Source organism: Sorex fumeus, unplaced genomic scaffold, assembly GCF_029834395.1.
Source record: "Sorex fumeus unplaced genomic scaffold, SorFum_2.1 ptg000007l, whole genome shotgun sequence".
Taxonomy (NCBI): domain Eukaryota; kingdom Metazoa; phylum Chordata; class Mammalia; order Eulipotyphla; family Soricidae; genus Sorex; species Sorex fumeus.
Window position 1 is genome coordinate 8,013,347 of NW_026606064.1, and position 24,297 is coordinate 8,037,643.

General features: G+C 49.4%; 1 protein-coding gene across 1 annotated transcript in view; it reads left to right on the forward strand.

Annotated features, from left to right (window-relative positions):
* The first annotated feature begins 332 nt into the window (after nucleotides 1-332).
* NUP160 (nucleoporin 160) overlaps nucleotides 333-24,297 on the forward strand; it is a 48,006-nt gene continuing 24,041 nt past the window's right edge. The window contains exons 1-17 of the mRNA XM_056131804.1: nucleotides 333-438; nucleotides 755-860; nucleotides 4,397-4,607; nucleotides 6,551-6,773; nucleotides 9,177-9,255; nucleotides 9,995-10,109; nucleotides 11,963-12,121; nucleotides 14,642-14,719; nucleotides 14,962-15,059; nucleotides 16,582-16,666; nucleotides 17,191-17,259; nucleotides 18,728-18,811; nucleotides 19,403-19,573; nucleotides 21,147-21,246; nucleotides 21,619-21,784; nucleotides 22,899-23,026; nucleotides 23,273-23,433. Of these exons, the coding sequence (XP_055987779.1) occupies nucleotides 339-438; nucleotides 755-860; nucleotides 4,397-4,607; nucleotides 6,551-6,773; nucleotides 9,177-9,255; nucleotides 9,995-10,109; nucleotides 11,963-12,121; nucleotides 14,642-14,719; nucleotides 14,962-15,059; nucleotides 16,582-16,666; nucleotides 17,191-17,259; nucleotides 18,728-18,811; nucleotides 19,403-19,573; nucleotides 21,147-21,246; nucleotides 21,619-21,784; nucleotides 22,899-23,026; nucleotides 23,273-23,433 (2,133 nt within the window). The 5' untranslated portion in view covers nucleotides 333-338. The remainder of the gene's footprint in view (nucleotides 439-754; nucleotides 861-4,396; nucleotides 4,608-6,550; nucleotides 6,774-9,176; nucleotides 9,256-9,994; nucleotides 10,110-11,962; nucleotides 12,122-14,641; nucleotides 14,720-14,961; nucleotides 15,060-16,581; nucleotides 16,667-17,190; nucleotides 17,260-18,727; nucleotides 18,812-19,402; nucleotides 19,574-21,146; nucleotides 21,247-21,618; nucleotides 21,785-22,898; nucleotides 23,027-23,272; nucleotides 23,434-24,297) is intronic.

Consider the following 24,297-nt stretch of genomic DNA (forward strand, 5'->3'; position numbering starts at 1 on the left):
AAAAAGGACACAAACCCGGCCCCGCCCCGCGCCCTGAGGCCGCCAAGAACCAGGGCCCCGCCCCCCTCCGCAGCCCGGACACCTCCTAGACCGCCGAGCTACGGCTCCCCAGGAAGAGGGGCGACCCCTCGGTGCCCCTGTGTCGTGCCCTCCACCCCCACGCCCACCCCCACCCAACGCGCAGCCCCCGGCGCGCCCCCTCCGCGCCCGGTCCAGGCGCCCAGAGCCCTCCAGAAGCGCGCGAGGCCCCGCCCCCGGAAGTGACGCGCCTGCCGGCGCCGCCCGCGTCCCGTCGTGCCTTGCGGCGCGGCGGCACCGGCGGCGGCGGCGGCGCGAAGATGGCGGCGGCGGGAGCCCTGGAACGGAGCTTCGTGGAGCTGAGCGGAGCCGAGCGCGAAAGGCCCCGGCGCTTCCGGGAGCTCACCGTGTGCGGCAGTGGTAGGGAAGCAGCCCCCCGCCCCCGGCTGGCGCGGGGTGGTCCTTTTCGGGCCGCTTCCTCGCCCCGGCACCCTGGGTCCCCGCCCCCGCCCCCCTCCCCGCCCCTGGCGCATCCTCGGCGGAGGGGGAAACTGTGTCCCCGGGCCTGGAGGCCCCGGGAGTCCACCCCCCCTTCCCTCCCGGGGGCCCGCCCCTCCGCTCCCCCTCGGCCCGGCGCGCGCTGTCAGCCCGGGAGCCCCGGTCCGGCCGTCCCCACCCACCCACACCCTCGAGCCCCACGTGCGCGGGCTGAGCGCTCGCCCGGGTGTGTTGGCAGGGACCGCGGGCGCCCCGGGCGTGAAGCACAGCGAGAGCGCGGGCGGCTTCTGCTACGCCGAGAGCGGCAAGCTCTTCTCGGTCACCAGGAACAGGTTCATTCATTGGTGAGTGCCGCCGCCGCGGGGTGCGCCCCCCGGGGGCGGGGGCGGGCAGCTGCGGGGTTCGCGCCGGGATCTTCCCAGAAGTGTCCGTTCTCCCAAACGATCAAGACAGGCGGGTGGGGTGGGGGCCGAGAGAGCCTTTTCTGCTTGGATCTGAAGCAAGAAGTGATGCACGGGGGATGTCTTAGGAGCGGTGCTGCCCCAGGCAGCATTGGAAGCCGCTCGCTGGGGGCCGGGATAGAAACCCGGAAAACCAGCTGTCAAGCGTGAACCCGTTTTTCTTGCGTTTTCTTGGTTTTGTTTGGAGGAGGGTGTGATTAGGGCCACGCCCTGCTGTTGCTCCGGGGCTGCTCCTGGCTCAGTGCTCCGGGATCACTCCCACTCCTGCTTGGGGGTGGGGACTGTTTGCAGTGCTGGGCATCCTTCTGGGGTCGACTGGCATGCAAGGCAAGCAAGCACCTTAGCCCCTGTGCTGGCTGTCTGTCTCTCAGGGCCCACAGTGACCATTTCATCAGGGGGTAGTTAGTTATAAGAAGGGAAAGGGCATAGGTATAGAATGACCTTAAGAGTGCCTTGGTATTGGGGCTGTGAGCAGCTAACGGCTAGACCCTGTGGAGTTACCGGTAGGACAGAGAAGGCCTTTGCGTTTCACCTGATGGCAGGAAAGCTGACAGGTCAGCCTGGCATGGTGGGTTGGGGATGAGGCAGATGGGCAAGCAGAGCCCCGTTCTACAAAGCCCAGGAATGACAAGACCTGGGTGGGTTTGAGGCCTGAGCTGAAGGCCCTTACAGCTTAAGTGCAATGCATGATGCCAGCGTGATGTGAGAGCCACCAGGACAGGGAAATTTCAGCAAGACTCAGCACGGACACTCTGGCTGCTTTAAAGGTTTTTGAGGGCGGGAACAATAGGACAGCGGGTAGGGCGTTTGCCTTGCACACAGCTGACTTGGGTTCAATCCCTGGCACCCCATAGGGTCGCTTGAGCCTGTCAGGAGTAAGCCTTGAGCATTGCCGGGTGTGGCCCCAAAACAGAAAAAAGTTTTGACTCTCATTGTAGGTACAGTGAAAACCCACTGAAGGGGTTTCAAGGGTTACGTGCTTCAGTTTGCAGCCTTCAAAAATCAGTCTGCTTTAGTAGACCCAAGGACCAGGAATATTGCTCCATAGTTGGAAGCCTGTCTCATGAGCTGGGGGAGAAGGCCACTGAAATAGAAAAGGGATCATTAAGTCAATGATGGTTGGAAGAATCGTTCGGGATGGGAGATGTGTGCTAAAAGTAGATAAAGAACCAAACATGATGGTCTCTCAGTATCTGTGTTGCAAACCATAATGCCCAAAAGTAGAGAGAGAGAGAGAGAGAGAGAGAGAGAGAGAGAGAGAGAATGGTGGAAATTGTCTGCCATAGAGGCAGGGGGAGAGTTGGAGGAGGAGGTAATACTGGAGACATTGGTGGTGGACAGTGTGCATTGGTGGAGGAATGGGTGTTCGATCATTGCGTGACTGAAAGTCAAACATGAAAGTTTTGTAACTGTACCTCATGGTGATACAATAAAAAAAAAATCAGTCTGCTTTGTGGAAAATAAATTTGGGCAGAGAGTCTAGTATAGAAGAACAGGTTACTTCTGTGAGAGATGCTGGTGGTTCATTTGTAGGCATGGCTAGGAAAGGGGAAAGAGTTTAATTCAGGCTACGCTGAGTAAGTTGACTCAGTGTCTCTTGATGAGCACCGGTGTGGGGTGCAGCCCAGTGTGGGCAGTGGAAGGAGTAAGGACACTGTTCTCACGTCCAGAGTTGCTGGCTCAAGACTGGGCAGAGAGGCTGCCCTTTACTGGCACATTGACGATGGACTTCGGGGTCTGTATGAATGATGCTTTTTTTTTTTTCACTTTATTTTTCCTGCCCAGCAGTTCTTCATGGTGGTACATTGGCTGTATGCTCACAGGATTGCAGTGGGAGGAGGAGAGTGGGGTGATCACGTGTAGGGACGTAGTTTGCTGCCGAGGGGTTGAATTCAGCCTCACACCCTCTCTTGCCACCAAGCCATGTCTGTGACTCTGAATAGTTTTTGTACCCACTGAATCTGAAGTACCTTTATCAGCTCTTTGAAAGTGTTAGGTAAGCCCGGGAATGTACAGATGTGAGCCCCAGAGAGAGAATGTGTTAGAGGTGCACATCCCATTTCTTTGCTTTTTGGGTCACACCCAGCAATGCACAGGGATTACTCCTGGCTCTGCACTCAGGAATTAATCCTGACAGTGCTCGGGGGACCATATGGGATGCAAACGCCCTACCCGCTGTGCTTTCGCTCCAGCCCCGGACATCCCATTTCTATAAGAAATCATTGAGAGGACCGGGAACGTGATTCAAATGTGAGAGTATGTTCCCAGCATATTTAAGGTTCTGAATTTGATCCCCAGTAACGCATGCCTTTTTCCCCTTCACACACACCCCAAACACCCCCGATGTGGCCCTGGTAACCCCTTGGGCACTGCAGGGCTGCAGCACCTCTATGAAACATTTTTGAGGATCTGCTGTGTTGCATTCAGTGTTTAGGTAATATCCAGCAGGCCACAAAGCAGACAAAGTATCTGAGGGAGGGAGACATTAAATACCACAAATCTGGGAGATTGGACAGCTGGGAGGGCCCTTGAGTCTTGGGATCAGGCTCTGGTCCCTGGAGCATTGAAAGGTTCCAGCACCGGCAGAACCTCGCGGAGTCCGTGGGAGAGGTAGGGGGAGGCATGGTCAGGGAGGTGGAATGCTAAGAGTCAAGTGAGAGACGGATTGAAGAGTCCATTGAGATTGATTGTATTGACCTTGGAAAGAGGAGGGCAGGTTGAAGAGTAAGAGGGAGAAGTAGGTGGAGGAATAGGGGAGCACATGATGGGGGTGGGCACGGAAAGGCCAAGGAAGAGTAGGTTTGAATTGGAGACCTTTGAAGTGCCTTGGGTGCAGGAAGGCTGCTACGTAAAGAAAGAGGTTGATCATGAATTGGCTATATTTTGGGGAAGGACGTGAGAAACTGGAAACTGAGGCCACAGGGCTGTGGGGCATTCTCCAGCAAAGTGCTGTCTGTGTTTCCAAGCTAATCACATGACATTTCAGGGAAAAGATTCCCCTTCTGCTCCCTCAAACAAGTAGGAGAGCTAAGCAGAAATAACATCGCTTCTAGTCCGTGCAGAGGTAATCCTTGGAGTCTTGGAGTCCACACAACTAATGGGTGGGGAAGGGTGTAAGTTTTCATTGTAGTGGGCTTTGCATTAAATATCCTAAGTAAATGCACTGCCAGGTTTGGGAATGCCTTCACTGAACAGATAACCACAGAAGACTTAAATCTTCCGTCGTGCTTTTATGGAAGTCTGCATGCTGTAATGGTTTGGCATATGCAAAAGTTGGTCTAAAGTAGTCACTCCAAGTTCTGGTTTTCCAGTGGACAGAGTTCTCATGAAAACTTTTATTTTCATTTTGGGTATTTCAGTGCAAGGGCCAGAAAGAAAATAATGCAAACTCTAATAACATCTCTCTCTTTTAAAAACAGGAAGGTCTCTGGAGAGTCCCTGGAGCTGGTCGAAGAGTCCCTGGACTTGAATTTGTTGAATAATGCAGTTCGCCTTAAATTCCAAAACTGCAGCGTCTTGCCCAGCGGGGTGCACATCTCCGAGACACAGAATCATGTGATAATCTTGATTGTGACCAACCAGACAGTGCACAGGTTACTCCTGCCGCACCCGTCCCGGATGTACAGGAGTGTAAGTGGGCTAGGCGTCCCAGTCTAGTGCACAGACTAGCCAGCGGAGAGGTGGTTCTGGGGTGGTGTGTGTTGGTGGTGATGGCCACAGCTTCTTTTTTTTTTTTTTTTTTTTTTTATTTTTATTTATTTATTTATTTATTTATTGAATCACCGTGGGAAAGGTTACAAGGCTTTCAGGTTTAGGTCTCAGTCATGCAAATATCAAACACATTTCCCTTTACCAATACTTTTTTTTTTTACCATCAAGAACCCCAATAAAACCCCACCCCCCACCCCTCCCAGTCCCTGTGGGGCAGATGAATTCTAGTTAACACTCTATCTGCTTTGATTAGATTCATTGTTTCAATAAAAGATTCACCACTATTATTTAGAGTTTACCCCCCCCCCCAAATCAGACAAGCTGAAAAAGCATTGTGACGTGATTTGCTTTCTACAGCTAGGTTCAAGAATTAAATGTTGGTTTTGGATTTCTGCTATTTTACTTATTGACCCTGGAAGTATTTCTACTGAAAGTCAGATAGTTAAGAAATTGGTTTCTGTGCTCTGGAGTCGTGGCTGTGCTGGAGAGCCGCTAGTGGGGGGCAACTGGTGGCCTCGGTAGGGCGTGAAGGGCGGACCGAAACGCCCCCTTCTCATGAGGTTTTAGTCGTCCCCACTCCCCCGGCTCATACCTGCTGTCCACAAGGCTCCCATGCGGCCGCCATCTTTCTTTCCAGAGAGGAGAAGGTGACTGGGGCAACACCCTTTCCCCTCTGGACAGACATGATGGCCTGGATTAACGCATAGTCCTTTCACTTTTCTGCTCCAAGCTACCGGGTTCTGCATTAAGTCCCTGTGCTTCTGGGGCTGTGGCTGTGCTGGAGAGCCGCGGCCACAGCTTCTTGACCGGTTGTTTTCAGACACCGTGGATGAGTCATTTGGGGTGTTCCTCAGCTATTCCCAGTGCTGTGTTTGTGGAACCACGCAGTGCTGGGCCTGGAACTCAGGCTTCCCTCGTGTGTGGCGTGCCCTCAGTCCTCTTGAGCCAATTCCTCAGCACTTCGGAGTTAGCTTTTTGGTTGGTTTTGGGGCTCCCCTGCTGGCGGTGCTCAGGACTTACTCCTGGCCCTGTTCAGGCAAGGGACCATATGCAGTGCTAGGGATCAAACCTGGGTTGGTCACATGCAAGGCACGCACCCTGTTCTCTGTGCTCTCTCCAGCCTCGGAGTTAACCCAGCAGTGCTCTGGAATTACTCCTGACTCTGCACTCCAGAACTACTTCTGGCAGGCCCTGAGCACAGAGCCAGCAGTCAGCTCTGAGCACAGCTGGGTATGGCTTCCCCAGTCCCCTCCCCTCTAAAAAAAAAAATTTCTCCGGCAGTGCTTGGGGGACCATATTGGATTTCAGAGATTAAACGCACATCAGCTGTGTGCAAAACAAACTCCCCACTGTACTATCTCTCCGGCCCATGGAGTTACTGTTTTGAATGGTCAAGCACATATTCTCATTGTTACGTTAACTTGGGTCATACATACCCTGGACTATGTCGCTCACATCCTCTTTGGTTCTGGAATCACTGTGCGTGTGTAGTGACAGTGCTGGTACTTGGAATGCTAATGTGGGTTGCTCTGCTGCTCTCACACGTGCTTGTCTGGGGTCACACTTCCAGGCACAGCCCAAATTAGCTGTGGCACCAGGGATCACAGATTGGAGTTGCCAGGCATAGAGAGCAGGGCAGTCAGGGCACTGCAGCGCAAAGCGCAAACCCTTGCAGACTATGTGCTCTGAACCTCTGGGCAAGCCTGGAACTCCCCCACCCCCACCCACCCACTCCTGCCTCCCACAAAGCTTTTCTTTTTGAGCTCAGCAATTTTGTAAAGTTCTGTGGTAATTGAGAGGAACTGGGCAAAATTCATTGTGATTCTGATAAGTTATTTGTTTTTTTTCCCTTATGGCTCCAGGAATTGTTAACTGAGAATCAGATGCAGTCGGTGTTCACTGATATCGGGAAAGTCGACTTTGCGGATCCTTGCAACTACCAGCTTATTCCAGCGGTTCCTGGACTCGCCCCTAATGCTGCCGCCTCCACCGCCTGGCTTAGCAGTGACGGCGAGGCTCTGTTTGCTCTGCCATCTGCTTCCGGCGGGATCTTCGTTCTAAGACTTCCTTCTTATGACGTACCTGGTAAGAGGAGGCACCGAGCGTGGTTAACCTGCTTTTCAAACGGGGAGTGCCGGTGTTAAAACGCAACTGAAAGTCCAGTTCTGTTACTCTGTGTTGGCTGCGTCTCCCTGTCCTGCCTGAGAAATCTGAGGTTCTTTAGATCACATGTCCTCCTCCTTTCTTCCCAGGCAGGGAGCTTATGCAGAGGATGAGCTCCTTGGCATGTTGGTGCACAGGTCTGGGGGGGGGGGGGGTCTGTTATAGATTCTATAATAGAGACAAGTTGTCTGGTCGCCAGTTCAGGCAGTGGCTCTATAACATAAATTTCTTCAGATTGGGACATGGGCTGCAGCGACGGCTACAGGTCACCGCCATCTGTGGCCTGTGTTGTTGCGTTAGCTTCCTAGATATCTGTCTTGGCTGCAGAAACATGCCGGGTAGGGGCCAGAGTGATTGTACAGCAGGGAGGGGGTTTGCCTTGCATGTATATGGCTGACCCAGGTTCAGTCCCCGGCATCTATATTATGGTCCCGTGAGCATCACCACTGGGTGTAACTCAAAAACAAAAAAATTTAAAAAAAAAAAAAAAGGAGAGAAGCTTCTTAGGCAAACTGTATGTTTCAAAGTTTTTGGGCATTTTGGTTGGTTGGGTTGTGTGTGTAGTGCCAGGGATCAAATCCAGCACCTCTCACATAAAGGGCAAGTCCTCTGCTTCTGAGCTACAGACCCAGCCCTGGGCCAGTGCTTTTAAAACCTAAGTTGGATCGTGTTCCTCTGCTGCTTTGCTCTTGGATAAACCCCAGGCCCCCACTCTAGCTTACAGCAGCTCCCCTGCTGCCTCTCCCACTTCGGCTTCTCTTTCCTGCCCCAACACCCCCTTCCCACACTGCCACATGCCTGCTTGGAATTCTTAGAACATATCAGGCACGCCTATCTCGGGGCTTGCCTGTCACCAGCTCAGCTTCCTTCTCTTATTTATTTAGGACTTTTCTCGGCACCCTTCCTGGCTACCGTTTTCAAAATCATGCACATGTGACATTTTCTGCCTCCTTTATGTATATTTTGATTCACTTGCTACTGTTCTGCACAGTTAAGTAAACTGGGTTTCTACTCTTCTCTCTGGATTATAACGTCTGTGAGAATGGCCACGTACTCCCTCCTATTAGCCCAGCCGAGCTGGGTTCGATTCCTCCGCCCCTCTTGGCAAGCTCCCCGTGGCGAATTCGATATGTTAGACACAGTAACAACAAATCTCAAAATAGAGACATTACTGGGCCCGCTCGAGCAAATCGATGAAAAACAGAGGACAGAACTACAGGGTCACACCTGTTGGGAATCGAACCCCGGTCTACCACGTGCAAGGCAAACACCCCACCTGCTCGCTCCAGCCCCTAGGTTTTGAGTTTTTGTGGGTGTGGGCACACTGTTTGGGCCACACCTGGCCAAATTCAGGACTTATTCCTGGCTCTGCACTTTGGGATCACTCCTGGCAGGGCTTGGTGATGGGTACCATATGGGGTGCTGGGGATCCTGCCCGGGTTGGCCATGTGGAAGGCAGGTTCCTTACCCCTTGTCCTGCTTACCAGGCCTTGGGGTAAGCAAAGATCCCACCTGCCGAACCTGCACTCCAGCCCTGTGAGCCACCTCCCCAGCCCAAGAATGAAGCGGGGGCCGTGGGGGCTGCTCAGCATGCCGAGGGCATGCTCCGTGTGCAGGATGTCCAGGCGCAGACCCCAGCTCCAGCACCACGTGGTCCCCGCCAGAAGCAACGGCCGAGCACGGCTGGGTCTGCCCCCACCCAAAAAAGAGTGATTCTTCCAAGCACCAGTGTGGGTTACTGGTGGCTTATCTAATGGAATGCGGGCATGGGTGAAACTTGGGTGTACACAGGGATCATTCCTGGCTATCTCGGGCCATATGCAGGGCTGAGGATTTAACCCAGATTGGCTGTTTGCAAAGCAAGCGTCTACCCTCTCTCTGCCCAATCTCCGGCTCCTGGGTTACTATTTGCAAATGCAAATAGTATTTCCCTTAGAATCTAAAACTGATAGTTTTATTGACCTAGTAACATTTCAGAACATTTTAGTTATGTTATCTATGTGGAGAGGTACCCCTCAAATTTGATTTGGTTTGGGGTCACACCTGGTGATGCTCAGGAGTTACTCCTGGCTCGGCACTCATGAATTACTCCTGGTGGTGCTTGGAGGATCATATAGGTGTCGGGGATCGAACCCTGGTCTGCCGTGGGCAGAGCAAACATCTACACGCTGTACCATCCCTCCAGCCCCATCCCTCAAATTTCCTTTCTATGCTATAGACAGAGGAAGGTGGGTAACTTGTCCTGTGGGCCTTGTTGGTAGCTCTCACCTTCCCGCTACCTGTCATGGGGATTCTGCGACGTCATTGGTGTCTTCAATCCTGCAGGGGTGGTTTCGGTGGTGGAACTGAAGCAGAGTTCTGTGATGCAGCGGTTGCTCATCGGCTGGATGCCAACAGCTATCAGGTAAGTTGTGTCCAGCAGGTAAAAAGTCAGAGGCCCGAGAATTTTGCCTGTCTGCACAGTTCTGCCTACTGGTGCTTCCTGCATTCGATCCCAGGGCACCTGCACTACACTGTTTAGGGTCTGATGCCTCTCCTGCGGAAACGTCTTTGGCAGCAGACACTTGCTCAGTGTCTAGGCCACTGCTCTCTCTGGCTTACCAAACCCAATTTTACACCGTATTTGAAGTAGAAAATCCTTGACGGCCACTTAAGGGCAGCACCCAGTCTCCCCGACCACCCCTGGGAAGTTGCCCTCTATCGTCACTCTGAGTTCTTCTCTTTTAGTTTTAAAATACAGTTTGTGGCACTAAAGCATTAGTGCAACGTGTAGGGCACTTACCTTGTATGCAGCCAACCTGGATTTAATCCCTGGCATCTCATACGGTCCCCCATGCACTGCTGGGAATAATTCCTGAGTACAGAGTCAGGATAACCCCTGAACATTGTTGGATGTGGCCAAAAGAAAATAAAATATCATTTGTTTGGGGTCAGTGTGATGGTACAGCAGATTGGGCACTTGTCTTGCATGCAGCCGGCTTGGGTTTGGTCCCCAAGCCCTGTCAGGAGTGATCCTGAGCATAGCCCAGTATAACCCAAGAACAACTGTGTGTTTGTCATTTCATTTTATCTCTTCAATTGCAAAGTCCGATGATCAGCTGTTGGCAGTAGGAGCACTCTCAGTCTTGGCCTTCCATTTTCAGGGGTGATCAGGGCCCGTCAGATCGTCCCCTCAGCCTTGCTGTACATTGTATGGAGCGTGATGCCTTCATCTTTGCGCTGTGCCAGGATCATAAGCTGCGAATGTGGTCTTACAAGGTAAGCACTACGTTGGAATTACCGCGAATCCAAATGGGGCTGCAGGGGCTGGAGTTACATAGTTCAGCGGGTAGAGCACTTACCTTGCATATGGCTGACCCACGTTTGATTCTTGCACCGCAGTATGGTTTCCCCACGTTCACCAGGAGTGGTCCCTGAGTCCAGAGCTAGGATTCAGCCCTGAGCATCTCTGAGCGCAGCCCAGAAACCAAAAGAGAAAAATAAACTAAACTAAAAAACGAGACTATAAATATGTCAGGAACTGCGATCAGTCTTGCTGCTTTAGTTAAAGATGACCGTGCCACTATGGAGAATTATGGGCAGCTTTCACATTTCGATAGTTCAGCTTGATTTTTGTTCATTTCTCTCCTTTTTCTGATTTTATGTTGAAAATTAATACTTATAGAAAGGTCTATATACATAAGATAGGGCTGGGGAGAGCATGACTGGACAGAACGTGTGCTTGGTGTCGCTAAGCCCTACCAGCTGGGGCTCAAGAACCAAAAAATAAGGAAATAGAATGCAGAGCACTCACTTTAAGAGGAACACTTTTTTTTTTTTTAATTTTTTTGGTAGGGCGTTTGCCTTGCGCGCAGCCATTCCAGCCGGGCCAGGTTTGATTCCTCCGCCCCTCTCGGAGAGCCTGGCAAGCTACCCGTGACGTATTCAATATGCCAAACACAGTAACAACAAGACTCAAAATGGAGACGTTACTGGGCCCACTCTAGCAAATCAATAAACAATGGGAGGACAGTGACAGTGTTTAATTTAATAGATTTTTTTTTCACTTCGAGAACTATTATTTACACCATTATTGAGTGTTGAGTTTCAGCATATAATGTTCCAATACCAGTCTCATCACCAGTGTCTTCCCTCTACCAGTGATCCCCAGTACCACCCTAACAGGCACATTTCCAAGTTTGGTGGCTGTAGTTTGGATCTCCTGTTCTCGGTGTTGTTGCTTTTGTTGCTTTTGTGCTTTGGACATAGCTTTGCTGCTCCCCCACGTTACCTATATACCTGAGGCCCCTGACCCCTGTTCCCCCCTTAGGTCCTGTCTCAGCTTCTTCCTTCTCCTGCTCAATTTCATTTCCTGTTCGTCCTCCTCCCTGGGGTCAAGGGTGATCTTGGCATCTCTCCTTCCAACTTCATTCAACATGGTATCTTCCAGTTCCATCCAGGTGGCAGCAAACTGCATGACTTTACTGGAAGGAATAAATGTTATTAAAATGCAGGTTGTGTAGGGCCAGAGAGATTGCTTATGAGTTTGAGCACCTGCCTTACAAGCATCAGGTCAGGGTCCCCCGAGCACCTCCAGGAGCAACCCCCCAAGCCGCACCAAGAGTGACCTAAAAATCCCCCCTCCAAAGAATACTTTTTTTAACAATGCCAGTTGGCTAAATAGTTTCCAAGGTTCACAAATAGGCCTGAGGGTGCGGCTGACGGATGAAAACTCATGTTTGCCACGCATCATGCCTTAGGTTCAATCCCCAGCATCCACAACAGTAGTAAAGAGACCCACAGACAAAATAAGTCCTGATCTTAGTTAACTCTTAGACTAAAGAATTAGTGTCTTATGAGCCTTGTAAGTCCTGTGGGTGAAGCTGGGGCCACAGTACAGTGGGTAGGGGCTGCCTTGCAGTATGTGGAGTAAGCCCTGAGCACCACTAGGCATGACCTTTCACCCCACATCCCTAGAGAAACAACCCGTCGGAGAGGGGTGGGGGCAAAAAGCGTTCAGCAGATAAACTCGGCGGAGTGCCGGACACGCATCCTTTAATAAAAGTCTGAAAGAACATGTTTTTCTAACCTGAATGTTCTGTGAGACCCAGCTAATTTTTTTCTCCGAGCAGGATCAAATGTGCCTCATGGTAGCAGACATGCTGGAGTTTGTCCCCGTAAATAAAGACCTTCGGCTCACCGCAGGGACGGGACACAAATTGCGACTTGCATATTCCTCTTCCATGGGACTCTGTCTGGGGGTGTACCTGCACGCACCCAACCGTGGCCAGGTAGGAACAGGGTGCGTTGCGGGTCTTACGCGGGTGCGGATATGGGGAAGAGCCTCTGGAGACGGAGCGCATGTAAGCTCATCCACTCCAGCCAAGGGGTTTTACACATTATCTGTAGATATACTCGGCCTTTCTGGCGGGGGCAGGGGGGCGTGCAATGCCCACGGCTCCTCCGTGCAAACCATATGCTCCAGCCCTCTGAGCTATCTCTCCTGTCCCACCCATGGCAGTATATTAGTATTGTGTTGTATATTAATATGTTAATGTAATTTGATTTGGTTTGAGCTTGGGGTCACTCCAAGCCGGTTTTGGTGTTGAAGGTGGAGCCCAGGCCTTCTGACTACTGAGTCCTTAGAGTTCCATCTCTTTCTATCCCCCCCATTTTTTTTTTTTTTTACTTTTTCCTTCTTTCTACTTGTGATGCCCAGGGGATCACACAGTTGTTGGTGGTGATTACTGGGAGTCACGTGCTTCTTGTAGTGCCAGGAACTGTTTGCAGTGCTTCCAAGGGTAAAATGTAGTGAAGTGGGGGTGGCTTAATTCATGGATTCAGACATGGTGAAGGATATGCCCTCCCGCTGAGCCATAAACCAACCCCCCACCCCAAAAACCTGACAGGTCACTTTTTTCCCCCCTTTTTTGTTTTTGCTTTGGTTTTTGTTTTGGGGCCACATCAGGTGATGCCCAGCAGTTGCTTTAGTCTCTGCACTCAGGAACCAGCCTGGCGGTGCTCAGGAGACTGTATGGATGCCAGGGCTAGAACCTGGGTTACCGTGTACACGGCTATTACCCTACCTACTGTACTATCACTCTAGCACCTCCATAGGGAATTTCCTCCACCAAAATATGTGTTTAAAATATTATCCAATGGGGCTGGAGCGATAGCACAGCAGGTCGGGGCATTTGCCTTGCACACGGCCGACCCGAGTTCAATTCCCAGCATCCCATATGGTCCCCTGAGCACCACCAGGGGTAATTCCTGAGTGCAGAGCCAGGAGTAACCCCTGTGCATCGCCAGTTGTGACCCAAAAGGTAAAAATAAATAAATTTTACAAAGAATAAAATATTATCCAAGGCCAGAGAGATAGTATAGGTACTTGCCTTGCATGTGGCTGACCTCCGCTTTATCTCTGGCACTGCGTATGGTTCCCCCGAATACTGCCAGGAGAGATCCCTAAGCACAGATGCAAGAGTGAGCCCTGAAGAACCATCAGGGTTCGCCCCAACCATCCCCCTACTCCCATCACACATACACACACACACACACACATACACATATATACAAAAAACAGACTAGGTTAGAGTTCATGCCCAATTCAATCAGCCTAATCAATGGCTGAATAAATACCAATACTTCTGCATTAAAATAAATTTAAAGAAAACAATGTTTTCATGGCTTTCAGGGAAAAAAAAACAGGCTAGGGGCTGGAGCGATAGTACAGCAGGGAGGGCATTTGCCTTGCATGCAGCCGACCTGGATTTGATTCCCAGCATCCTATATGGTCCCCTGAGCACCACCAGGAGTGATTCCTGAGTGCACGGCCAGGAGTAACCCCCTGTGCATTGCTGGGTGTAACCCAAAAAGCAAAAAAGAAAAAAAAAATCGGGCTACAGAATCGGTCCGGCGGGTAGGGCACTTGTCTTTTAAGTGACCAACCCAGGATTGAGCCCGTTCTGTTTGAGAAACTGCCATACTGTCTCATTTTACACTCATGCCAGTAGTGCATGAAGATTCAAATTTCCCCCCATTCTTGCCAATGTTTAGTTATTTGGGGCCTTATTATTTGGTGAGCAGCTGTCCCAACTGGAGAGAGATGGTGTCTCACTGGGAAAGGGATGGTAAGGTACATAGTTTCAGTTTTGCCGGATGGAGAAAAGTTTTGGAGATTGGTTGCAAGACAGGATTAATTATACATGTATACTTTTAGTTTCGTTTTTGGGGCAGACCTGTCTGTTCTCAGGTTGTTCTCCCAGCTTGCTACTCAGGAATCTCTCCTTCAGATGCTGGGGGGAACGTGAGGTACCAAAGATACAAACCCAGGACATGGTGCAGGCAAGGCATGTGCTTTAGCCCTCTGAACTATCTCCTTGACCCACTGTACTTAATTAACGCCACTACTTTACACTTCAGAATGGCTGACATGATTGATGTGCTATGCGTTCTTTACTATTGTTAAAAATTGGGGCTAGGGGCTGGAGCAATAGCACAATGGATAGGGCATTCACCTTGCACACGGCTGACCCAGGTTTGATTTCCAGCATCCCATACGGGAGTAATCCCTGTGCATCGCGGGTATGACCCAAAAAGCAAAAGAAAAATTGGGGCTGGAGTTACGGCATTTGCCTTGCATGCATCAAACTGATTGCTAGCACCACGGATGACTCCCTGAGCACAGAGCCAGGAGTAAGCCCTGGGCACTCTTTGTGTGACCCCCATTCCCCTACCACCAAAAAGCAAATTGGGTTCTGAATGTCTGCTGACTATCTCATGTCATAAATTCTCGATTTGTGTTTGAACAGTTCTGCGTTTTTCAATTGGCGGGTGCTGAGAATAACCGCTACAGTCTAGATCACATTTCCTCACTCTTCACTTCTCAGGTGAGTTAAAATTCTTTGCTTTTAATATGGGTAGAGGAGAAAAGGACTTGGTGGCCAAGTTGAAATGGAATTGAGATCCTAGAATATTTGGCGATGGAAGCAAACAGCGTTTTCTGTGGGTTTTCACGGGTGCATGGACTTTCCTCCTGATACAGATTGATGCAGCCACAACCTTCACCCCGTTGTTTCTGTCCTGTTTTAACTTTACCTTTTTGTTTTTGTTTTGGCACATTTCCTCCTAGGAGACACTGATTGACTTTGCCTTAAACACTACAGATATCTGGGCCCTGTGGCACGATGCTGAGAACCGCACGGTCGTGAAATACATCAACTTTGAACAGTATGGTCCCTTCCCTGTCTTCCCGTTTGTCCCGCAGGAGAGAGGAGCCAGGGGTCTGGCTTGTTGTTGCCCACTAATAGAAATACCTCCTGTCGCGTTTTGTGGTCTTTTTAATCTTCCACTCTAAGGGTAAAGTGAGGATTCTTGGGGGTGGGACAAAGTAGGATAGCTTTACTTCTTGAGAGAAATAGTACTGATTTCAAAGAACTTGAATCTGGAAGTTTGCTTCTAAGCAAAAGCTGTTCCTGATCCCCCCAAACTTCCAAAAGGTGCCGTGGTTCCCCCCCCCCCCCTCCCCCAGTGTTCTCATTGTAAGATGAGAAATAAATCAGTCTTCTCAAAGCATTTTAAAGATGGGAAACTCGGCCCAGAGAGATAGAACAGCAGGCAGGTCGTTTGACTTTCAGGAAGCCTTTCCAGGTGCCCATCCATTATGGGCCCCTGGACACTGAACAGTGCTAGGAGTGATCCCTAAGCACAGAGCCAGGAGCCAGCCCTGAACACCAGTGTGGCCTGAAAAACAGCAGTAAAAACGAACCTACAAAAAACCAGGAGGCTGAGAGAGAGTACAGAGGATAAGTCTTTGCATCTGGCCGACCCCAGTTCAATCCCTGGCACCAAGTATGTTCCCCCGAGCACCACAAGGTGTTGGTCACTCCTAAGCACAGAACCAGCAGTGGTATGGCCACATCTTACCCCCATAATAAAATTAAAAAATCAAGATCAGTTTTTAGTCAAACACTTGTGTGACTCCTGAAATACCTATGGAGGATTTCCTGGAACAATGAATTCCCTCAAATATACTGAGCTTTAGGGGCCCCTATAATTCTGTATTCTGGTATAGAAATCTGGAAATGTCCTCAGAATCCTCTGTAGCCACATTTCAATGTTGGAGTATCTCCCACAGATGGTAATCCGAGCAATGTGGCAAAACTGCACCAATGGGTTCCTTTTCTGGTTGTGAAACTTCCTCACACCCTAAGCCTCACTTTCCACATCTGCTAAATGGGGATGCCCATCTTTCAAAGAGTTTCACTGCGAAGCACAAATGAGAAACAACTAGAGCATGCACCTAGCATAATGTCTAGCGAGTAGTGGGGATTAAAAGTTAGCTATTATTAACAGGTTCGTGATCTGAGTTTGGCGGGGGGGTGGTGGATAGGGGTGTTCAGGGCTTACTCCTGACTGCACTCAGGGATCACTCCTGGCGGGTATTGGGGGACCATACGTGATGCCAGGAATCAGTCCTAGGTCAGCTGCTGCCTGCAAGGCCAGTGCCCTACCTGCTGTCCTGGCACTCTAGCCCCTGGGTTTACGTCTCTCATTTTCAGGATGGGGCCCATTAACACTACAATAGCTCTTCTAGGAAGACACCAATTAACTAAGTATCAGAGGTGCGTTTTTGTTAGAAATACGTAGAGGTTCAGTGGTGAGGCCCTCCCTGCCAGGTACTGGCAGCAGCATAAGCTTTGTTCTGTTTTCTATCATTTTGATGTAGACTGATGTCTTTTTGTCTCTGTAGTAATGTTGCAGGTCAGTGGAATCCAGTTTTTATGCAGCCTTTGCCAGAGGAAGAGATCATCATCCGCGATGATCAGGACCCCAGAGTAAGCAGTTCTAGAGCATGTGTAAGGGGATAGTTGGCCCCATGGGTTGCTCGAGAAATTCTGGTCACAGTAGTCAGAACTCTCCGCTGCAGGGAACTGGAACAGATGGATGCTTCAGAGGGCAAAGGTGTTCGAAGTTGGGGCTCGAGCAGTTCCTTCGGGTCCAGAGTCTCCTGTTTGCTTGGGCTCTACTAGACCTATGCGCATTTAATGTGTGGTGTGGAAACCCAAGTTGAGTAGCTCTCTTAGCCTTGTAAAGCAGATTTGCTTCTTCTGCACATGGTTAGCATAGCACTGGGGAGGCTGTTTCTCCTCGCAGGACCCGTGGGTTGTCTGTGAGGGCACTCCAGGCCCAGTGGGTGCAGACAGACTGGAAATCCGTGGCTAAGCTACTGCTTGTTCTTACTGAAGTAGAAGGGCCCAGATTTCTAGTGCTTATGTAAGCTCGGTGTAAATGTATTGGAATTTCTGAAATGTTACCCTACTTGCAATAATACTAATTTTTGACTTCTCATTCCTAACAGGAGATATATTTACAGAGTCTTTTTATGCCAGGACAGTTCATAAATGCGGCTCTGTGCAAGGCATTGCAGGTCAGTAAGAAATACGTTGTGTTTTTCTTTTTTTCTTTTTTTCTTTTCAAGTCTCTCTTACTTAAATACTGTTACAAAATCGGTGGTGACTGATAGTCCTTGTTGGGTGGCAGATGTGAAGCTCCACACATATATTCTATGTTTGGGGGTGTGCCCCCTCCCACCAGTGCCCAGTCCATGCTTGAGCTCAAATCCAGTCCTCATACATGTGAGACATCTGCTTTACCGCTTGAGCCACATTCATGGCCCAACACATTGCACATGTTTCTGTAATGGGACATTCCCATGTTTTTAAAAGGTGGTAATTCTATTGTTCATTTTGTTTGTTTTGTTTTTTTGGGCAGGCCACAGCCAACAGTGCTCAGGGATTAGTCCTGGTTCTTCACTCAGGAATTCCTCCTGGTGGTGCTCTGGGAACCATTTGGGATTGAACCCAGGAGGGCTGTGTGCAACCTATTGTACTAGTGCTACAGCCCCAATTCTAAAGTTGTCAGACTCCTGGCAGCAGGGTTAACTGTGGAGGAACTTTCCCACTGAGGAATGCCAGTCATAAATGCCTGCATGAGATCTGTCATACTACACTGCATATTGTTGCTATATTGGATAGACTTAGAATGTGTTCTGAGGCTGGAGAGACCTCATTGGGCCAGTGCACACGATTTGCATGCAGAAGGCCCAGGTTCAGTCTCTGACACCGCATGTGGTCCCATGAGCAACAAGACATGAGTTGATCCTGAGAACCACCAGTGTAGCGTGAAAAACCAAATAAACACAGTGTTTTCTTGAGTGGGTTCAGAGAGCTCGGACATCAGGGCAGGTGTTTGTCTTGTACACAGCCTAGATGGGTTCTGTCTCTGACACCACATACTGTCCCCTGAGCCCTGCCAGGTGAGCATTGCTGGGTGTTGTCCCCTCTCCCTTCAAAAATAAAACTGTTGGGGGTTTCTTATTTGTTTTTGTTTGTTTGTTTCTTTTGACTACACCCAGAGGTGCCCAGGGCTTGCTCTCCCGGCTCTGCTCTCATTGGTTTTGAGCTCCTGGCCGGGCTCAGGGATCGTACAAGGTGCTGGGGATCCGACCAAGTTGGCAGCCATGCAAGGCAGGAGCCCTCCCTGCTGTACTATCACTCTAAACAATTGCTGTTTTTTAGGAGATTCGTTCCCCGCCAGTTCCTTCCCCTGTCATTCCCACGCTTCCCTTTGTGCCCCTCACAGGCATCAGACATCCGTGATGTTTGCTGTTGTCCCATAACTTCTTCCTGCTCAACAGTCATTGCATTTCCTTTCGCTTTTTGAATGATCCACGTGGACCTGATTGTAATCCTTTCAGATCCGTGAATTTCTGTAGTTGGTCTCTAGAGGCTCTCCCAAACAGGAACTGTCTGTGTCATGCCTTCTAAACTGCCGTTGTTTTTCCTTCCATTCTGTTGTTATGTAACGCTCTATGACTTTTTTTTTTTTACTTACAGATATTCTGTCGAGGAACTGAGAGGAATTTAGATCTCTCCTGGAGTGAACTAAAGAAAGAAGTTACATTAGCTGTTGAAAGTGAGGTGAGGTTTGGATAAAGAAAAACGATCGGGACAAGCATAATAGTACAGCAGGCATGGCACTTGCCTTGCACACGGTTACTGAGATTCAATCCCCAGCTGCACATACAGGGCTTCTAATCACTGAGTGCAGGTATAGCACAAAAACTCAAAAAAAAAATGAGGGGCTGGAGCAATAGCACAGCAGGTAGGGCGTTTGCCTTGCACGCAGCCGACCCGGGTTCGATTCCCAGCATCCCATATGGCCTCTCAAGCCCCGCCAGGAGTAATTCCTGAGTGCATGAGCCGGGAATAACCCTTGTGCATCGCCGGGTGTGACCCAAAAAGAAAAAAAAAAAATGAATCACTTCCTATAGATATAGAGGAGATTGTTTCAAAGGAATTGTTACTAGATCTTGTTAGTAGAAACAGTTAACTTTAATATTATCATATTAGAGAATGCTGTGTGTGTGTGTGTGTGTGTGTAAAAATGGTATCCAATGTATAAGGGCTATTCCTTTGGCTAGCAATTAGTAAAGTAAGTACTAGACAATTGTTTTACAGGGTCTTAATGGTTTTAAGGGAAAGATACAGAATCTTTTTTTTTCCCCCCAGCTCCAAGGAAGTGTGACAGAGTATGAATTTTCTCAGGAGGAGTTTCGAAATTTGCAGCAGGAATTCTGGTGCAAGTTCTATGCCTGCTGTCTTCAGTATCAGGAAGCCCTGTCTCATCCTCTTGCCCTCCTTCTGAATACGCAGACGAACATGGTGTGCCTGCTGAAGAAGGTAAGGGTGCAGTAATACGTGACTCGCCGTGCAACCAGCCTTTCAGAGCATCAGGCTGCTTTCTGCTAGGACAGTTTTCTTGCAAACTTGTAGTCTATTTGTAATTGGTCTTCTGCGTTATTTATGTTCTTCCATTTTATTTATTTTTTTGTTGGGAATTTTTTATATTGGAGCAGTTTCAAACCTGAGGGGTTGGAGAGATAGCACTGCGGGTAGGGTGTTAGCCTTGCACACGGCCGACCCGGGTTCGATTCCCAGCATCCCATATGGTCCCCTGAGCACCGCCAGGAGTAACTCCTGAATGCAGAGCTAGGAGTAACCCCTGTGCATTGCCGGGTGCTACCCAAAAAGAAAAAAAAAAAAACCTGAGATATATAAGAATAGCATAAAAATTCTATATGTCTTTACCTTGGGCTGGAGCGATAGCACAGTGGTAGGGCGTTTGCCTTGCACGCAGCCAACATGGCCAACCCGAGTTTGATTCCTCCGCCCCTCTCAGAGAGCCCGGCAAGCTACCAAGAGTATCTCGTCCACACGGCAGAGCCTGGCAAGCAATCCGTGATGTATTCGATATGCCAAACACAGTAACAACAAAACTCCAATGGAGACGTTACTGGGTCCGCTCGAGAAAATCGATGAACAATGGGAGGACAGTGACATGTCTTTACCGTAGATTCACCATTTGTTATCTTATATTTCCTTTGTCTCTTGTCTATACATGTTCTTATTCCCCTTTGAATACTTGAACATCAGTTGTAGGCATTATGTTCCTTTATCTTTAAATATTTTCATTTCTATCTAAAAAGAATGAGGGAACTTGGGGCTAGAGCAATAGTACAGTAGGTAGGCCTTGCACATGGCCAATCTGGTTTCAATCCATAGCATCCCGTATGTGCCCTGAGCACCACCAGGAGTGATTCCTGAGTACAGAGCTAGGAGTAACCCCTGAGCTTCACCTCTGCAAAGAAAGGAGAAAAAATAAGGGTACTCAAGGGTTGCTATATAACGTCATGTAGTATGCCCAGTAGGTTAACTGCACAACTTCAAGAACAGACAGTCTAGGTTTGCATATGCCATACAGTTTATATTCAACTCTTACTCAGCCAGGAATGTGGTTCATTTGTCAAGCGTTTGCCATGCATGTACGAGGCTTGGTTTGAGCTCTGAAACTGAGGCCGAGGAGGCTTGGGGGAAGAGGGCCAGAGCAGTAGTACAGTGAAAGGCATTCCTTCCATGCAGCAGACCTGCACTCAGTCCCGAACACTGCTTTGTGGTCCCCTGAGCACAGAGTCAGGAATAGTCCCTGAGCCCCGCTAGGAATTACTCCTGAGTCCTACTCTGATGGATCACTACTGGCAGTGCCTGGTGCACCATATAGGATTCCGGGGAGCGAACTCAGGTCAGCCATGTGCAAGGCAAGCGCCCTCCCTTCTGTCTGTTGCTCAGGCCCGAATCCAGCTCATGCTTTGAATTGTCTCTTCTCTGGCATTTCTTCATGATAGCATTCAGGTATCAATTGTGATACCTTTAGATATTGACCGAAAAACTCCTAACTAGAGATTTCTATTTCCAGGGGTACCTGTCTTTTCTTGTGCCTTCCTCTTTAATGGATCATTTATATCTTCTGCCTGATGAGAACCTTATGACGGAGGACGAGACAGCCATATCCGATGGTAATAGTGGTTGTAATGTCCTTCTTTGAGCGCTTTCTTGCCTGAGCACCTCCCCATGCTTTGTTGTGTAGTGGATGCAGAAACTTTGATCACCACTGTGGTCACGTTTTTGGTCAGTGTACCATGCTGTAGGATTATAAGAAACACTAACAAAGCCTAGGCTGTCACATTGCAGTAGAGCATTTGCTCTGCTTTTGGTCAGGAATAGACCCACAGTACTGTGTGGAAAAACAACCTATAAACTGAAGAAGCCTATAAGCATCTGCTGGACCTCAGCTGGCTCATGGCATTTAATCATGTTTCATTTGGGTGTGACATTAATCAGTTTCTTTCTGACTTGAGATCTGAGTGTTGACTTTCTCCTTTTCTTAGATGCGGACGTTGCTCGAGATGTCTTATGTCTTATAAAATGCCTCCGGCTGATTGGAGAATCAGTAACTATGGATATGTCCTTTATGATGGAAATGAGTTGTTTGAACCTCCAGTCTCCAGAAAAGGCTGCAGAACAGATTCTGGAAGATTTGATCACCATTGATGAGTAAGGAGAATTTAGGGTAAAGTGCATTTTCCTAATGGAAACTTAGCAACTTTTAGTGCCAGAGTCAAGGGCTTAATGCACATTCAAGAATGTACAAAATAGGGGAATGGAGAGATAGTACAGCCTGTGAGGTACTTGCCTTGCACACGGCCAACCGGATTCAATCCCTGGCACCCTATATGATCCCCAGAGCTCTGCCAAAAGTGATCCTGAGCACAGAACCTGGAGTAAACTCTTAAGCACCCCTAGTGCAGCCCAGAAACCAAAAATACACACAAGCAAACAATAAAGACATACTAAATAGCAGTGGCTTAAAGAGCCAGAACCAGGAATAGTCCCTGAGCACTGCTAGGGGTGATCTGTAATCCCATCCCTTCAAAAAGTGAGTGGGTCATCAATGTGTGAAAATCTAATACTTGAATTTATGCCTGGGAATAGACACACACTTAAGGTTTATCTGGTTAACACTTAACTGAGCTAGTGATTGTATGTGACTGGCTTAGAGGTGGCATTTTTGGGGAGAGGCCTGGAGGCCACATCCTGGTTTTGTGCTCAGGGATCACTCCTGGCGGGTCACTCATGGTGGCTCACTCATGGTGGGTAGGGCATCTGGAGTGCTGGGGATTGAACTGTGGTCAGTTTTGTGCATGGTAAGCAGAGAGGGAGCATTTTAGAGATCTGCAGATGCTAGGATAAATATACCCTTGGCTTGAGATTGCTGTATCCATCCTTGAGGTGGATTTGAAAGAAACAATTAGTTCTGGAGCCAGAGAGATAATACAGGAGTTAAAGTGTTTGCCTTGCTGTGACTGACCCTGGTTTGATCCCCAGCACTGGATATGGTCCCATGATCACCACTAGGAGTGATCTCTGCACTCAGAACCAGGAGTCAGCCCCGAGTATAGCCAGTTTCTTTGTCCCTTTCCCATGCAAGAAAAAGAACTTATTTCTAGTGCAAATTCTTCCCTGAATGTAGAATATTCAAGTGACTGCAGGACGGCCAGTTTTTAGCTCTGACTGGGTATTTCATAAGAGAATGTTGCTTACAGGACAGAGGTTTACCTTGTGTATTCTTGGTCATAGTGGGAGCTTTTTGTGTTGTCCTTCCTCATAGAGAAAACGTGATGGAGGATATTTGTAGTAAACTGCAAGAGATCAGGAACCCTATCCACGCAATTGGGCTTATCATACGGGAGATGGATTATGAGGCAGACATGGAACTGGAAAAAGGATTTAACCCAGGTAAGTACCAAAACCACAGGTACTGGAGCTGATTGAAGGGATTGGGCCCCGTGCCTCACATGCATAGCCCTGGGGTCCCCCAGCACTGCTGGGCTCCAGGCACTTCAGGCCTTGCATCTCCGGGAGTGGCCCACCCTGCCCTCCCACCCTGATTGGGACCTCCCACCTCTCCCCCACAAAAGAACAAGTCAAATGCGCCTCTTTGCAGCGAGGAGAGTGATGCCTGCTTTGTTCTCTGCACGCCAGCTCAGCCTCTGAACGTCCGGATGCATCTGTCACAGCTCCTGGGCAGCAGCACGGCAGGCACTGTTGTGTGCAGAAGCGTCGGTAAGATCGCCAGCACACGCTTCCTCATCTGCCGAGACCTGTTGATTTTACAGCAGCTCTTGGTGCGGCTGGGAGATGCGGTAAGTACCATTCAGGTCATCTGAAATGTGCTCTGGACCCCTGCTGCCTTGACTGTGGGTCTGAGTGTTGGGGGTTGTGACGGCCTGGGCAACAGTGGAGTGGTTCTGAATGTTCAGCGGCCACTTTGTCCTGCCTCCGAGCGGTCCCTGGCAGCACTCGCGGGCAAGCGGGAATTGTGAGTAGTAAAGTTTAGGAAGTGTTGGTCTAGGCCATGGACACAGAGTGACGTATTCAGCTCTACATTTCAGCGAGATGTGCCTTTGCTCACCTCTCTGTTTCTCAGGCTTGACCCTTGGGGAGTGCTCTGTGGTCCCAATGTGTTTGTTTTTTAAAAAATCAGACCAGGGGCCAGAGAGATAGCACAGTGATAGGGTGCTTACCTTGCATGCAGCCGACCTGGGTTTAATCCCTGGCATCTCATAATGGTCCCCCAAGCACCAGGATTGATCCCTGAGGGCAAAGCCAGGAGTTAGCCCTGAGCCTTGCCAGGTATAGCCCAAAAACAAAGCAAAAAATCAAAGTAGGGGTCAGGAAAATAGTACAGCACTCGCTTTGCACATCTCAACCTGAGTTCAATCCCCAGCATCTCATGTTGGCCCCTGAGCACCATCAGGTGTAATTCCTGAGTGCAGAGCCAGGAGTGACTCCTCAGCATCACCAAGTGACCCCCCCCAAAAAAAAAAACAAACAAAAATTAGAGGCTGGAGTGATACAGTGCATTGAGTACAGTGCTTACCCTGCACACAGACAACCCGGGTTCAAACCCTGTTATTCTGCGTGGTCCTGCAAGTACTACCAGAAGTGATTCCTGAGTACAACAGAGCTAGGAATTACCTCAGAGCACCACTAGGTGAGGAAAAAAT